Source organism: Microtus pennsylvanicus, chromosome 1 (genome assembly GCF_037038515.1).
Source record: "Microtus pennsylvanicus isolate mMicPen1 chromosome 1, mMicPen1.hap1, whole genome shotgun sequence".
Taxonomy (NCBI): Eukaryota; Metazoa; Chordata; class Mammalia; order Rodentia; family Cricetidae; genus Microtus; species Microtus pennsylvanicus.
Genome location: NC_134579.1, coordinates 174,017,636 through 174,034,451, shown reverse-complemented (window position 1 = coordinate 174,034,451; position 16,816 = coordinate 174,017,636). Strand labels below are relative to the sequence as shown.

The window sequence follows — 16,816 nt, the reverse complement described above, 5'->3', positions numbered from 1 at the left end:
TTAGGTGTTTGTCATAGTGACAAAAAGTGAACGACATGACAGTTACTAGTTGAAATCCTTGAAATGAGCCGTGGAGGGAAGGGATGGCTTTTCTGCCGTCTGCTGACTCCTAGAGTCGTAGCCAGTTGCTATGGCAAAGCTCGGGATCATTAGCTTGTGAACTATTGTACCGCATTTCAAGTGGATAGCTGCATTAGTTTCCTACTAGGTGTGTGCACACTTAGCAGTGTTTTACATGTATAAGAAGAAAATAATATATACTTTTAAAAACATAGCCTGAGAACATATATTATATGCAAAATATGTATGAAATTCTTTAGCTACTTGTCTATCAAGACTTTGTAAGTTTTGCTAGATACTTTGTTCCATTCCTATTGGAAATTAATAAGCTGGATGCGTCCTAAAACTGCAAGGCTTATTAATTGGGTCTGAACAAAAAGCTAGGAATGCACAGGAGAAAAAGAACCTTATGTACTTGTGATTAGATTTTTAGGGGATAATTAAATTACACAAATGAAAATCAAATATCTTCGCATTTTCTTGTATCGACCCCTTGTCTGGGGAGACATCAGACCCTTTCACAGAGCGCACTGTCCTTTCTCTGATGTAACACAGCAGCGGCGGGAGGAGAAGGCAGCTGCCCACATTTGTTGCTGTGGCTTCAGGGAAATTAGAAGTTGGAAGGGGCAGTGAGCCTGGGCTTGGGTGGGTCCTGAGATGTCTTCCATTCATGTCATTTCTGAGTCTAAAGGAAAGCTTCATAGCACACATTGGGGGACCCTTCTGTCACCTCCAGATATCTAATTCCAGAGTGATGATCTCCCAAATGCTCCTGTATAAACTTTCCTTAAAAGTCACCCCGGACCACTAGCTGATTCTTGCTTGGGTATTTCTCCTCCTGTTATGGGAAAAGGTCTCTCTTACCTTGAAGAGCTCAGAGCCTCATCTGAAGCCTTTGGAACTGATGCAGATGGCTCCAAAACATGGACTAAGGGAATTGGTAGGGCCGACACCTTACTTGAAACCCCATCTACTTACATTTATTATGTTAGTGGGTTTTTCCTGAGTCCATTCCCTTTGGAAGGTCATTTAAGTTTGGTGTTCTTTCTATAGAGCCCGTCTATGATAACAAATTGTTCACACTTTTAAAGCTCTCTACACAGACATCTTGTCTCCACACGTCTGGAGACCCGCACCCTTTAGACACAAAAGAACAGATGCCAATTCATGCTCCCTGTCTCCAGCCATCCCCTTCCAAGGCTGTTGAGGAAACAGATAAGGTGTCTTAGACTTGTTTATGTCCTGCACTAAATACCACTCCACTGGTATCGGACCAGGAGTCAGGAAGAGGACCTGGCTCATCTCAGGGTGACTTGTCAGAGTAGGAGGGTCAGCTCTTCTCCTATTTACTCAGCAAAAAGTAGAGGCTGCTAGCTTGTCGGCTTGGATAACTTTGAAGGAGACGTCCATAATCCCGAGTGTACTGAATACAAAAAGGCTCCGAGGTTGGGAGAGATGGACCCCAGGGATTTCTCCTCACTCCCAGCCTCCACTAAGCTACTTTTGTAGAACTGCTGCCTCCACCTTTGGCCCAACCCAAGAGCTGCATGGTTATGGGCTGAGTTCTATCTGCTTTCTAGGTCTCAGTAGACAGTGGTGGGTAAGCTCCTAGTCAAGAAGGGGTAAGGAGAGTCACTCATATTCTTTTTACTGGTATATTTATCCTCATTTTGTCATCTCTGCCAATCTCTATGTCTCCATACCTAATACACACTCCCGATGCTGCCCCTCTGAAACCTGAAGGAGAGTGTTATATATGTGTGTGTGTGTGTGTGTGTGTGTGTATGTGTGTGTGTGTGTGTGTGTGTGTGTATTAACACTTCTGGACTACAAAGAGTGGGTGTTTTCTCTCATACTGATAAATTCTCCAATGTAAAGTAAATGCCCTACACCTTAGCTCATTTTTGACACTAACTGGAGTTAAGCATGTGTCCCACGAAGGTTTAGAACCCATTTCCCAAGAATTTTTCCTGACTTTGGATGCCATTTGGATGAGTGACTTTGGATTCTATTTCTTCATGGGCAGTAGGTGCCCAGGCTGCTTACAGCTTGTGCCGGGTCAGCAGCTACCAGTTAGAGGCGCTCTTGATTCTTTCTTCACAATGGTTGATTCACTAGGGTAGCTCACGCGACTCAGGAAAGTGTTATACTTATTACCTGTTTGGACTTTTCGTTACATTTGCTATGTGTGTGAACATGTATGAGTGTGTATCTGGAGCATTTATGTGTAAATGTGTGTATGTATACGTGAATATGTGTGTGTAGGTATGCGTATGAGTGGAGTGTGTGTGCTTGTATGAGTGTGTGGTGTGTGAGTATAAGTGGTGTGGTGTGTGTGTGTGTGTGTGTGTGTGTGTGTGCGCGCACACACGTGTGTTCATCCCCTGATTTCCCAGCCCATACCTACTCTCTGGAAGTCAGAGGATGAGGTTGAAATGTCAGCCTTTTAATCACCTGGTTGTTCCTGACAGCCACCCTATCTACAGATGTTTAGGAGTCACATCATTAGTAAAAGGACACGTGATAAGAATCCAAGGGTCTCTCTGGGCAATGGTTGTGCACTCCTTTAATCCCAGGATTTGGGAGGCAAAAGCAGGTGGATCTCTGTGAGTTCAAGGCCAGCCTGGTCTACAAAGCTAGTCCTAGGACAGCCAGGGCTACACAGAGAGAAACCCTGTCTTGAAAAGCAAAACAAATGAACAACAGCAACAAAAAGAATCCAAGGGTTCTAGAAACTTTGGGCCAAGGAGAGACACAAAAGCAAAACGTATTTCTCATTATAAATCATAATATCAGGATTTTCCGGGGCTCTTGGACCTATAGGATTCCCCTGAAGTCTCTCGTCACCTTTTTTTTTTAATTTTTATTTTTATTGAAAAAATTTCGGCCTCCTCCTCGCCTCCCATTTCCCTCCCCTCCCCCCACTCTTCTCCCCCTCCCTCTCCAGTCCAAAGAGCAGTCAGGGTTCCCTGCCCTGTGGGAAGTCCAAGGTCTTCCCCCTTCCACCCAGGTCTAGGAAGGTGAGCATCCAAACAGGCTAGGCTCCCCCAAAGCCAGTACATGCAGAAGGATCAAAACCCAGTGCCATTGTCCATGGATCAGCCCTCATTGTCCGCCATGTTCAGAGAGTCTGGTTTTATCCCATACTTTTTCAGTCACAGTCCAGCTGGCTTTGGTGAGCTCCCAATAGATCAGCCCCACTGTCTCAGTGGGTGGGTGCACCCCTCATGGTTCTGACTTCCTTGCTCATGTTCTCCCTCCTTCTGCTCCTCATTGGGACCTTGGGAGCTCAGTCCGGTGCTCCAATGTGGGTCTCTGTCTCTATCTCCATCCATCGCCAGATGAAGGTTCTATGGTGATATGTAAGATATTCATCAGTATGGCTATAGAATAGGGCCATTTCAGATTCCCTCTCCTCAGCTGCCCAAGGAACTAGCTGAGGACATCTCCCTGGACACCTGGGAACCCCTCTAGAGTCAAGTCTCTTGCCAACCCTAAAATGGCTCCCTTAATTAGGATATATACTTCCCTGCTCCCATATCCACCCTTCCTTTATCCCAACTATCCCATTTCCCCAAGATCTCCCCATCCTCCCCTTCTCACTTTTCTCTCCCCATTTCCCCTTACCTCCATCCCACTCTACCCCAAAGTTCCCAATTTTTGCCCAGCAATCTTGTCTCCTTCCAATATCCAGGAGGATAACTGTATGTTTTTCTTTGGGTTCACCTTCTTATTTAGCTTCTCTAGGATCACGAATTATAGGCTTAATGTCCTTTATTTATCTCATCACCTTTTATGTTAATGGAGATCCAAGATGAAGCCTTCTTAGATCTGGGAACACAAAGAGCTAGTGACATAAGGTGTGAGCTACTGACAAATGTGGATACTGTGGCTTAGCACCGATCTCAGAGATTTATAGGAATTTACACACATACACACAAACACGGACAGATACACACTTACACACACAGTAAATGTTGCATAGTAACACTCACATTATTTCTGATAATTATAAAATAAAACACAATTTTATGCTAGGACTACTGTGGATAGTCTCCCAAGACCTATATCAAGTCATCACCAATCTATTCTATAGTATGTTTATAGCCCTCTAAAATTCATATAGTGAAATCTAACCTCAAAGGTAATGTCATTATGAGGTGGTCTTTTGGGAGTCCCTTGATGAGGGCAGAACCTACAGCGTGGGCTGAGCTCCCTCAGAAAAGATGCCCTAGAGAGCTTATTGGCTCTTCTCACCACGTGACTCACAGTGGGGTATCAACAGACAGTGACCTGAAGAAAATCCGTCACCAGGTCCTCCCTGTGCTGCTACCCTGACCTCAAAAGTTTATCCTCTCAAATTGTGAGAACTATTGTTCACCAGCCACACTGTCTGTGGCGTTTGGTTATAGTAGCCCAGTGAAACTGAGCCATACCCACAACATAGTAGGCTCCATGCCTGCACCTAGGATTTTAGTAGGGACCCATAAAAGTGATTTTCAATTACAAAACAGGGGGGAGGGATGGAATTTTTATTGAGAAATATTTTAATATACAATATTAATGTATTGGTCTTTATATCAATGCAGTCTTGCATGTGGGCCTTCTATGATTGTCTTTTAGACATTAGAAATTGGCCTGTGAGGGCATAAGTGCCTTCCGCATACAGCAATCATGAGGTAGCCCTGCCCCAGAGATAGACTTCCACGACCTGGCAGCCATGTGGAAACCTCTGAGTTTTAGACATTATATTCTTTCAGTTGGTGATTTTTGAGAATGGAGTTCTTCCAAGGAAAGGAATGTTTAATGTTAGAATTCCTTCATCTTGAAAGGTGTTGGATATATTTGTGAAAGGCTTCCTGATGGCCACTCTGCAGATGCCACTGTGCACAGACCCTCTCCCCCCATACCACAACAGATACTTGCAATGAGCGGCAGACCACTTTGCCAGAGTCTGCCGGCTGAGTCATAAAATCTTAGCATCTTAGCGCTTACAGTAACTGTCGGACCTCTTAGGCCCAACCCTCCACCAACTCAGGGTGTCTTTGTCCTCACTCAGCATCTCAGTTTTCTCTGTGTTATCATCTTCTGAAGAAGCTCTGTTGGCGAGAAAACATAGAGGCTTAGGTTGCTGTGGAGACAGCAGGACACTCTCAGAATTAGTGTACCTCTGTCCACCTGAGCCAGCGATGGTTGGCGATTCACAGCCCCTGGGCGGAGCCCACCAGGATCATTGTTGTCTCTTCCTCTTGGGGGGATTGTTCCAGACCATCATCTACCACCTTGTGGAGAGCACTGTAGTGTTCCCGGTCTTGGTGGAATGCATGTAGCTCGGAAGCCGCCTCCCAGGCAGCAAAAGAGGGCATGGGAAAGGGATCCGGCCTCTTGTTTTCAAAAAAGCATTTCAGGTTCCTCTCACTCAGCTTGTTGGCACATTCCAGGAGTTTGTTTTCCAATTGTTCCTTCTCACTTTGTGCATACGTCTTCCAAAAATTCAGCTGCAGATAGCTGACTTTAGATTTGCAACGTGCATAGCAAGTGGTCAGCAGAGAGAAGAAGGATGCCGAACAAATCAGACACCATCCTAGAATCTTAGGGAAAAAGAGATATTAAGGACACAGAAAAGCAAAATGACATCTCAGAGAGCTGGGTACTATTCCGGGAGAGAATATAACCATGCTAATACCACAGTCGTTACTGCCATCTCATCTCAAATTATTCACCTTAACTCTAAATGCTTTTTGACAGTCAAAATAAAGATGAAGTTGACTCAACGTTGTTGCTCTGCAAAGCAATAACCAGAAAGCTGACAGATGGAAAGAGTGATTACCGAATAACTCACTCCTAAAGCACTTCCAATGGTATGGCTAGAAGGAAGAATTCTTTCTAATGCATCGTGGTTGTTATTTGAATGAACAAGCGGTTTGTGAGCCAGGTGTCCAGGCGTTCATCAACTCATTCACACACTCCTGAGCAACGTTTCCCATGGGGCTTTGTAGAGAGCAGCAGCCACTCTATGAATCCCAAGTGCATTGCTCACAGTGAAAAAAAAAACAGACAAGCAGAAACAATACAATAATTACAGCAGTACACAGAAACTTTAAGAATTTAAAGCTGTTCTAAATGTTTAGAGATAAAAAGGGGGAGGGTCAGGTCATTTCAAACTTTGAGGATTGTTTGTTCTTAATTTCTGAAGTTAGAAAAAGCAAGCAGTTTCCTAAACACGAATGCTCTTATTGGTGTTTTAACTTTAAAACCAAAAGTCTATAGTTAACATATCTTCTAAATTTGCTGGTCCAATTTTGAACTTTTCATAATTCAAGTTAATTTTATATTTGAACAACTAATCAATTTCTTGAAATCATCTTTCGATTTCAGTTCAAAGGACGCTCGACAGATGGTCACAACTGAGCACATGAGCAATAGCCTGCAGTTGGATCCACTCAGATCATAGGAGAGCCAAAATGAGCTTTAACTCAGTGGTTCCCAAACTCAGGGGTTACTAGAAGGGTCTCACCCTGTATAAGTGCCATTTCTGAGTTGGTATTCCTCAGGCGAAACACCTGGCTTTCTCCTCACCATGGGTGTTTCCTGTACCTCTTTCTCTATTATGATTTTAATGTTACCCATCTCAGAAGATATTTGGGGGAACCCAAAGAAATAATACTGGGCAAGAAGCTGGTGAGTTTCACCTGCTATCCACTCGTTTGCAAGCGTCTCTGTCCTCTGGTAGCAGGTGAGGCACAGTCACTATGTGACAGGAGTCATAGCGTCCTCCTGTTCTCCAGTCATCGGTGGGCTTGTGGCTGACTCCCTCCGACCTTCCTTTCTTTCAGCATCCCTTCTTCATTGTGACTGGGCCTCCTGCGATTGAAGCTACCTCCCCACACCTACCTGAGCTAATCCTGATGAGATAGAAACTATGTGATCGACTCAGATCGGCTCTTGCTTTCTGTACAACCTCAGCATTGGCTGTTTCTCAATGCTGAGTCTTCTCCTCCTCCCAGGCCCACAACACCTAGAACTCCAGCTAGAATGAGGAGATTTTGCCACATCCAGCCCTGAATAGTATCCTATTTGTCTCTTTCCCCAAATCCTGCCAGTTTTCTTTGCATCTTGAAATATTTAATAATGTCCTAGAAACTTTATGCCTCTTTATGTCCATTAACTCTAAGTAACTTTCCAGAGTAAGTGTCACCATCCCGCACTGTGAGAAGAATGGGATGGAGAGTTCTACACCACAGAGCTGGGGAGTGGCAGCATCAGGATTCAAAGTCAGCTGACTGCAAGGCTGAGCTCTTTCCACTACTCCGTTCCACCATCCTGAAGAACAGAGAGTCACCCAGCTGGGTTTCTTGTTGCTCTGCCCCACCCACCCATGAATGAATGCACTTTTCCACCTCCGCCCACATGGCCAATTATTGTTTTGAACTGTGTGGTGCTTGCTGCCATCTGAACCTCACAGTCAGCACCTGCTATTGCCACATCTCCCTTCATCCACATCTCTCGGATATCCTCCTGTAGGTCTTAACCCCAAGTCCTTATGCTACCGAAAATTCAAAAGGTCGTTGTGGCCAAGCTAAGTTATAACCAGATGTGCATATTTTCTTTGGGCTTAGATTTAAAGAGCTTACACAGTGATGAGCGTTTGGACTTGGCATTGGCTGGATGGAGCCTGGTGACTGTGGATGTCAACCATGTGTCATTTGTACTATGATAACATTAGTAATTAATACCTTCCCTCAACAAAAGACGGAATGCACTCAGGAGCCTGACATGTTCCATCTAACCTATGCTTTGTGCATTAAACAAAGGAGTTTATTTAGGAACATTTTTTGGCTTATTAGTTTATGAAGAATATGATTTTATTACTATTTTAGATGGTACGAGCCAACTTTGCTTCAAAGCACTTGTTATAACTGCAAGTTCTTTCTAAAATAGTAAAAGTATAGTGTGCCTGTGCTAATAGCATTCCTGAGAAATGGTGACTCCGTTTGCTCCTATCTACTCCTATTGCTTCGTCTGACCTCAGAAATAGGAAATCAACTTTATCTCAAGGCCAGGCCAGCGCTATGCATCGAGATCTGTGCTCATATAGCTGGCCAAATGACAAGTTCCTTCCCTGTGTTGATTAGCTGGAGCTGTAAATTACTTCTCGAAAGTAAAGCAATACTCCAAATTCCGAGCTTCTAAAGGATGGCGAGAGCATCTTTAGCTGTACAGCATAGAGAGAAAAGTCATCATCTCTCTAGGGAATATGGTCACTCTTCACTGAAGGCCTTTTAAAGACTGCTTGGTCCCTCTTTCGTTTGGGAAACTCTTGATCCCGGCAGTATCCACGCACACAAGGAGCAGTGGCCAGTGTGGTCACTCAAGCGAGTTTCCATGCTAATGACACCACAAGCTACTTTGAGAAGGAGAAGCTGATTTGGCTCGGCTGTGTTTCAGTGGATGAAGAAGTTGTGTCTGCGATTTTTGAGAAACCAGCTTGAAAATTAAGTAATCGATAGAAGGCAATAATGCTTAATTACAGCTTGGGGTTGGCACTCAGTGTGTGGCTTTTCGTTCTGCATTATTTACAAAGTCAACCGAGAGATGGTTTTGAGCACTTAAGTATTTACATATGCATAACCCAGAGGGTATTTTCTTTTTGGAAATGGAGACTACACTATCCAATCAGCAATTTTACTGATCCATCCTGTCCCTGAAAAGCTTCTCCTGAGATTGTCTTAATGCGCCGTCCTGTTTTAATTTCCACTTAGTGTCAAAATATTCCGGCAAGACTCAAACTCTGGCCTGGCAGACAGGAAGACAGAGAGGAATCTCCACGTTCACACTTGGAACAAAGAGTGACATTTGTCCTTACCTGAGACTGGGCTTGCAGGGACAACTTCACCTCCTCGTTGTCCGTGGGTGCCATGCTGCTTCTGCCACAGGAGACTTTGTACAGCTCTTCCCAGCACTCTTTGGGCTTGCCCTTGCAAATCATCTCCAGGAGACTTGTGCTCCTTGTCCCGCTCATGGCACATTCGTAAAACGTCCCATTCAGCAAAGCCACAGAGAGCCACATCACTGGAGCCACCAAGGAACTCAGTGTGATGTGGCCCAGGACGTAGAAGAAGCGGCAGCAGCGTTTCTTGGGGAAGATTTTCTTGGGATTTATACAGCAGCCGGTGAAGAGTCTCCACGCCTTGTTATTTAGAAAGAATCCAAGGATCAGTAACACCCAGGCAGGGGCAAAGAGGAAAACCAGCCCATAGGCTGTGTTCTCCGTGCTGCAGGGACACTTAAAGGCCACTAGTGAGAAGAGACGCTCACTTCCCAGGGTCAGCAAAGCCATGAAGCTGTAGCCAATAGCCGTCTTTTGGTTAAGAAAGAATTTCAGAATACTCTGAAAAGCATCCATGTTGGAGACACACGACGACGAGGGGGAAGAGGAAAGAGCGCTTGCCTTGGTTGTAGCACAGCAGCTGTGGCTGTGGAGGGTGGAGCCCTTTTGAAACAACAGTCCTCCTCTGTCTGCCTCCAGCCAGATAAGGAAACAATGTCATTCCCCAGGAATGCTAATTTCCCAACAACGTTCAGATAATGCCTCCTACTGGTGAATGCTGACACTTGAGGGCTGAGACGCTGAAGAGGAAAAGCGGCGTGCACAGGTTCCTATTAATATTCTTCCGGTGGGCTTTTGATTGCAAATCGAAAGTTCTCGCACAAATTATGGTACAGAAAATTTCCAGCAGGAGACTTGACCCTCGCGGAAATGGGTTTCAGCCATTGACTGACTGGTTGTCAATCCAGTCTCCAAACCCAGCATTTCACAATAGGTTTCTTCTCTTGCTCTATGCTCTATGTCTGGTAGACAGCGGTTCAGGTGTCCTAAAAAGGCTTGCACTAAAGACTTGAAACACCGTTTAGAATTGGGATGATTGGAATTTATGAGGGAAGTCTGGTAACTAACTGAACTTTCAGAGAAAAAGAGGAACCCTCACTTCTCTTCATGTGACTCCTTGATTCAGATCTTGATCATTTGACACAAAGAAAACCCTTCTAGAGCAGCCGTGGAGTCTACATGAGGATGTCTTCAGGCCTCCCAGCTGCCCACCAGGTGGTAGATTTGGACCTTTGCTGAACCTCAACATGGCGTTTCATGCCAAGACATGTTTCTGTCTAAAGTGTCTCTGCCCCCATCTGCACCCCACTTTGTCCCCTTGTCAAATGCTAGCTCTCTCCATGCTCATGTGTTCTAGGTCTGATTCTGGTGTCGAACATAGACTTCAAACTCATTCAGTAGCTTGATTTGCAAGTGACGACTGAACTTACACTGTGGCAGGCCCTTGAGAGACAGGTGCTCCTCCATAAGAGCCTATTAAATTGAACCAAATGAGCAAATGAATGGACATTTTTCACCTTCAAATTATAAATAATTTAAGAAAATTGCTTCCATTTCTCCCATGCTGCTCTTAATTTTAAAATTAAGCTAATTAAGGCCTTTGAATGACGGCAGCACATCAAGCTGACAAATTTCCATTAATAAGCTTTAGAAGCTGGGCCTAGGTGTTTGGTGAAATTGCCTTGGATTAGGAGCCAGGAACTAAAAGGTCAGTCTTTACTTCTCTAAATACCAGATCACACATTTGTGAAACTTGTGCTTCCAAAGAAGCAGTGGAGCCCATGAGAGAGAGGGCTGATGGGTAAAGGTGAATTCCAGTAAGCCTGAGGATCCGAGTTCTATCCTTAGAACCCACATGGTAGGAAAGGGGAACCAGCTTCTCCTCATCCACTGATGTGTGCCAACCACACACATGCACACACACAACAAATAAATGTAAAATAATGTTTCAAACAGAAGTGAGTCCCAGCCCTGCTTAAGATCTGCATAAAAACAAAGACAGACAGAAAGCAAAGGCTGTGGAGGACAGTTGGAGTGTCTAAGGTCTCTCCTGGCTCTGTGCTGCGGGGTTCTTGGCGTCCTACACTGCAGCAGACACTTTCGACAATTGCGTTATCACACATTTATGTTGCTCCCACCACTGCGTCTTGCTCCTCCTCAAAGATCAACATCTACAGTATAATTCTGTGTCCAAAACCACATCCTCATGCCTAATCTGCCCCATGGCACAGTATGTTCTCAGACCAGTGCCCTCCTATTATGGAATATGCCCGGAACCTCTGAACTCTTAATCTCAGGGTCTGCCACGATCAGTGTGGCATATACCACAATGTTGTGTTGATGCATTTTCTCCAAGGGTTTTTAGAAATAATATTTTCTGTTTTACAAACCATATTGTTCCACAAAACCTAGTACTGTAGGATATTCTAGAAGAATTAAAAAATAATTTAAGAGTCTCCCATGGCAGATGGCCAGTAAACTGCAAAGAAAAGTGTGGGCACAGATACCCTGGCTGCAGCCTCAGCTTGGCAAGCTTGATGCCGTGCTGCAATTCCCGGGAAATGGACTTCGGTCTGAGACTAAATGTTGTCATCTTCTCGCTCTTTATCAGGTTGCTTTCAAGATGTACTTGGGCATCACGCCGAGCGTGGCCTGTCACAATTCAAGCCGAAACAAATTCTCCCTGATTCTAGACAAGAATCCTCTGGCTGAGTTTGTGGAAGAGCTGCCTGCAGGACGATCTGCGCTGTGCTACTGCAGCCTGCTCTGTGGGGTCATCCGAGGCGGCCTGGAGATGGTAAAGCACGTGCTTCATCTTTGTCATGCGTGTTAGCCATCCAGTGTTGTTCTCAAAGTGTACCAGCCTAAAAGGAATGCACAGTCTCTAAAGATGCGATGTCCGGGACAGAGCAAGGCCTGTTACTGCAAGTCTGTCAGCTCAGCTCCTTGGGAGGTACCAATCATAGGAAGATCAGGATTGTAGGTTCAGGGCCAAGTTTGTGCTATAGAAAGCAAATTCAGCACCATCCTGGGCAACTCAGTCCGGTTCCGTATTAAAATTTTAAAAGTGAAATGGAAGACTAAGGACTTTTGCGGGAGAGAAAGAAAAGAAATCTGGGAGACGGCTCGGCATGTGCCCTTAAGCCTGAGAGCCTGAATGCGATTCTTAGAACCCACATTGTATAAGGACCGAGCTGACGCCTGCAGGTTGACTTTCCTTCACACTCTGCAGAACATGCGTATGTGAGAGCACACACACATGCTAAACTGATTAGTAAAAAGGGAAAGAGCCCCAGGAGTAGGTCACGCAGTTGTGGCTGATGAGGATTTCTCGCAGCTTAGTTTACAAGTAGCCTCTGCAGACTTGCTGATGCTAGACAAACCACCCACAGGTTCACACAGTGTCGGTGCCTTGCAGGCCACTGTGTGGACGCGCCAGAAAGTTCCTTGCCACTTAGACCTCTTTGTAGATATAATCATAGCATGGCAGTCTGAGCTGCCAACCTTGGGGCTATGTGGGAGGGGACTAGCTGAGGACTTGTGGTACAGGAGGTACAGGTCAGTGCAGGCTGACTTTCACACCTAAGGTATTCATTGGTTTAACTGAGACAGTTATTAGCATCCGTAAGGTGCCTGGGACTGAGCCTGCAAAGATGGACAAGATACAGAGAATCTCCTGTCTAGTTTAAGAAGTCATGTGCAGGTAAGTGTGATACAGGGGTCGAGGGAGACCTGGAGTAGGAGAGAATCTGTATAGTCTTGATAGAAACTCTGAACTGACTTTCTAAGGAACCATGGGAGTTAGGTGAAGGCTTTCGTAAAGCGAACAGGAAAAGAGTAATATTTCAGGTAGAAGGGACAGAATGTTCAAAGGATCCTCAAAAATAAAAGAACCAGAAACTCAGATAGTTCAGGACTGACATGAAGACTAAGGGAGGGACTGCCATGGGAAATGCTTGAATTCTTTAAAGATAAAAGAAGGGATCCACATGACAAGCCGGGAAATTCAATATTTCTATATTGAAAGTACCAAAGCAGTGCATACAGGTTTATAATCAAGGCAATAAGAGTCTGAAATTTACGTTCTAGAAATTCCAGTCCCTTGTCAATCAGATGAGAGTGTACACTGAAGAGAGAATGCTGAGGGAGGGAGGAGAGCAGACATAAAGCTGGTGCTGGGAACCTCAACGAAAACCAGAAGGCATCCCTGGCAGCAGTAATCAAGAGGCAACTCACTGGACCAGTACTTGTCAGGGCAGAACAGTCAAAACTCAGATGTCAGCTGGCAGAAAGGGACGCAATTGAAAAAAGAAAGATTGAAAAATGGCCTTCAGGTTTCTGAACAAACCTGTAGGGAAAATTACAATATTAACCAACAGAACAAAACTAAAAGGGTTGAAATTGACAAGGGGGAGCTCAGTTTTGAACCTGTTAATGCTGAGATGTTCAGCAAACACACAGTGAGGATTTCCGAAAGAAGTTGTCTCTTTTTTTTTTATTCATTTATTTACAGACAAGGTCTCATCATGTAGTACAGGGTGGCCTCAAGCTCATGATCCTCCTGCCTCAGCCTCAGAGTCCTGGGATTACGGGTGTTTACTGCCATGCCTTGCCCCCGTTTTTTATATGTGCCTGTGGAATATGATTGACGAGGTGTCAGAACTGACAGAAATACCTAAGGAGATTCTGTGTAGTGGGAAGAAAAGCAAGCATCGTTAGAACTCTAGGAAACAGAACAAAATTATAGAGTTAAACAGAGCACCCAAAGACTACAAAGGGCAGCAACATGGAGTATTCAGAAGAAGGAAACTGATAGAGAGTGATGGATGGGGTCACAGAAACCAGAAAGCAGAGTATTTCAAGAAAACTAACAAGACCAACTCAATACAGTTAGCTCTGCAGGTAGGGTTTTTCATCAGAACCACCTGCTTCCAAATAACCACACAGATTTATTATTAATTATAAATGCTTGGTCAATAGCTTAGGCTTATTACTGACTAGCTCTCACATCTTAATTGACCCAAATTTCTTATCTACACTCTACCATGTGGTGGTACCTCTTTTCACCGTGGCACATTCACCTCCTACTTCCTCTGCATCTAGTTGGTAACTCCCGTGACTCTGCTCTCCTTCCCTGCATCCCCTCTGCCCCCAAAATCCTGCCTAGCTATTAAATGTTCAGCTTTTTATTAAACAAATCAGAGGGCAAAGACACATCTTCACAGTGTACAAAAGATTATTCCATAATATACTACCAATTACCAAGGCTTTGGAGCGGGCCTTGGTAGAGGTTGTGATGAAGAAAATATGAGAAATAAGAGAATCTGTCAGGCTGGTGAGGCTGCAGCAGCTGACGAAGAGGCAACAACCAGCAGTCTTGTTTTTCCAGAATCTTCTCTATTAGAATGAGCTCTTAACCATTCTAAACCTGTGTTATTGATCTGCTCAATAAGGATCCATGCATATAATTTTATCTATGGAAATTAAGGGAGGGATAAAGTAACTGATACCCCCAAAGTGTAAGACAATGGAGATAATTGCATGTATCTTCCTTGTAGATCATTCATGATGTAGTACCCTAGATTATGTTAGATTTTATCTGCATCAGTAGGCATTATATCAAGGAAAGGGAAGAGAAGAATTATAGGAGGCTACACTGAAAGGGGTAACTATATAACTCAAACAAAAATAAGATAAAGAAGTCACCAGCTTTCATGGGTAATTATTTTGACCATATGCGTTGACCACGAGTGATCTCACATGTCCAAAGAGCTTCAGCAGAAGCAGTCTGTGTGTTTCTTTAAAGGATTTTCTGTTATATATTTTAAGACATAAAAAACCATAGAGAAGAAAATTCAGAGATTAATTATAGGCCCTATATTTCAAAAACATCCACTCTCTTTCATTGGATGACGGGTGTGGTAGTTTGAATGTAATTGGCCCTCATAAGACTTTGTTGAGTAGGTGTAAAGTGACTTTGTTGGAGTAGGTGTGGCCTTGTTGGAGGAAGTGTGTCACTGCGGGGGCAGGCTTTAAAGTCTCCTTTGCTCAAGCTTTATTCAGTGTGACACACAGTCTTCTTCCTGTTGCCTGCAAGACGTAGGACTCTCAGCTACTTCTCCAGCACCATGTGTGCCTGCATGTCCCCATGTCCCACTATAATGATAACTGAACCTCTGAACTGTAAGCCACCACCCCAGTTAAATGTTTTCCTTTATAAGAACTGCTGTGGCCATGGTGTCTCTTCACAGCAATAGAAACCGTAACTAAGGCAGTGGGTTCCATGAGGCAAGGACTTTGCACTCTTTGTGAGCCAGCTGATCTGACATTTGGAGGCCTGTGGATTAGAAAATCCAGGTTCATTGCCTAGGAGTTCTTTATCTGGGAGGGGTGAGTCAGGTAAGGTTCAATAAATATTAATTAATTGCTGGCTAGACCCAGGAGCCTTTCACTTACTCCTCTCTTCTACCAGCTCCCCTCACTTATTTATCTTCTTTATCCCAATGGTCAGAAATACCATGCTGTTCTTACATGAACACATTTTAATGAATAGAGAAGTAAGCCCTTGGGTTTACTTCATTGTCTGGGAAATGGGAAATGCTTTCAAGTTGAAAAGTAGGCCTGGCCATCAAATATTCATGTCTGTAATTCAATATCTAATCTTATATTTATAATGTATTTAGTCAGTATTTTTCAAAGCTCTCAAGGCCATAGGCAATTGCTAAATGTTGTTAGAATAAGCAATTATATTGTTTAGCTAATGACAGAATGTTTTATGGCAAGTCAGCTTGAGAGAAATCCTATAAAGACCCATTTCTCTTCTGAAGTTCCGCTTGGCCAGGGACCCAGAGAGAGGTCTATCTTTGAGTCAGAAATTTGCTTTCTTTCTGAGATGGGTAGGATGGTTCACCCTTCCTCCAGTGCTCACGCCATACTGATGATGTGTGGTCCAGATATCTCTGGAGAGCACAGTTCAAGGTTCTTTATTCACAAAACAGATGTTTCTTATCAAAAGAGAAAGATAGGAAAAAATAGATTTTGAAAAAAAATTGTTTTTTTTTTAAATGACACAAGCCTGTTTTTTTTTTAATTTTCTTTCCTAGGTTCATTTGGCTGCTGAAGTTACATTCTTGCAAGACAGACTAAAAGGCGACAGTGTGACAGAAATTGGAATAACTTTTCTAAAAAAGCTGGACGAGAAAAAATATAGACGGAAAAAATGAAGACAAGCACGTAGAGTGCCATGGGTGGTTAGCTGACCAGCGAGGATTAGCTACATACACCGCCGCAGAAGTTCTGCATTGCCTGATGGCATGGGCTTGGACAGGCTTATAAACTTGCCGTGTATCACACAATTTTGCCATTTCAAATGCAAATAACTCCTTATAAAACAGCAAGCATGAATTCCACATATTACTCAATCCCTCCTCAGCCAGTCTACCCATCCACTTACCTGTGGCAATAGGGGAAAAAAGAAGCACCACCATTAGGGGATTATCTCTTTTCAATAAAAAAAAATGGACGAAATGATACAGCATTAGAGAGAGAGAGACTCAGCTAGGAGGTGGTGCATGCTTTTAATCCCAGCACTCATGAAGCAGAGGTATGTGGATCTCTGTGAGTTCGAGGCCAGCCTGATCTGCAGAGCAAGTTCTAGAACAGCCAGGACTACACAGAGAAACTGTCTCAAAAAACCAAAAGGAAAAGAAAAAAAATATATATATATAATTTATTTATATATACATACATACACATATTTGCAACACTTTAGTTTTTATAGATGATGAATATGCTTTTTCTCATATATTGTCTTGGCTTATGGCTTCAGCCACTCCCCAGTTATAATCACCAAGGCCACCTATTTAT

General features: G+C 43.8%; 2 protein-coding genes across 2 annotated transcripts in view; one reads left to right on the top strand and one right to left on the bottom strand.

The window, feature by feature from the left end:
- The window catches only part of Trappc3l (trafficking protein particle complex subunit 3L), a 45,466-nt gene extending 29,293 nt beyond the window's left edge, over positions 1-16,173 (top strand). Inside the window, exons 4-5 of the mRNA XM_075959226.1 lie at positions 11,562-11,747; positions 16,054-16,173. Coding sequence (XP_075815341.1) covers positions 11,562-11,747; positions 16,054-16,173 — 306 coding nt within the window. The remainder of the gene's footprint in view (positions 1-11,561; positions 11,748-16,053) is intronic.
- On the bottom strand, positions 3,698-9,544 carry Calhm5 (calcium homeostasis modulator family member 5). Its single transcript, XM_075959225.1, has 2 exons — positions 8,927-9,544; positions 3,698-5,651 (listed from the first exon to the last, which is right to left on the bottom strand). The coding sequence occupies exons 1-2, from the start codon at positions 9,464-9,466 to the stop codon at positions 5,262-5,264; spliced, it is 930 nt and encodes a 309-aa protein (XP_075815340.1). The 5' UTR covers positions 9,467-9,544; the 3' UTR covers positions 3,698-5,261.
- Positions 16,174-16,816: the final 643 nt, after the last annotated feature.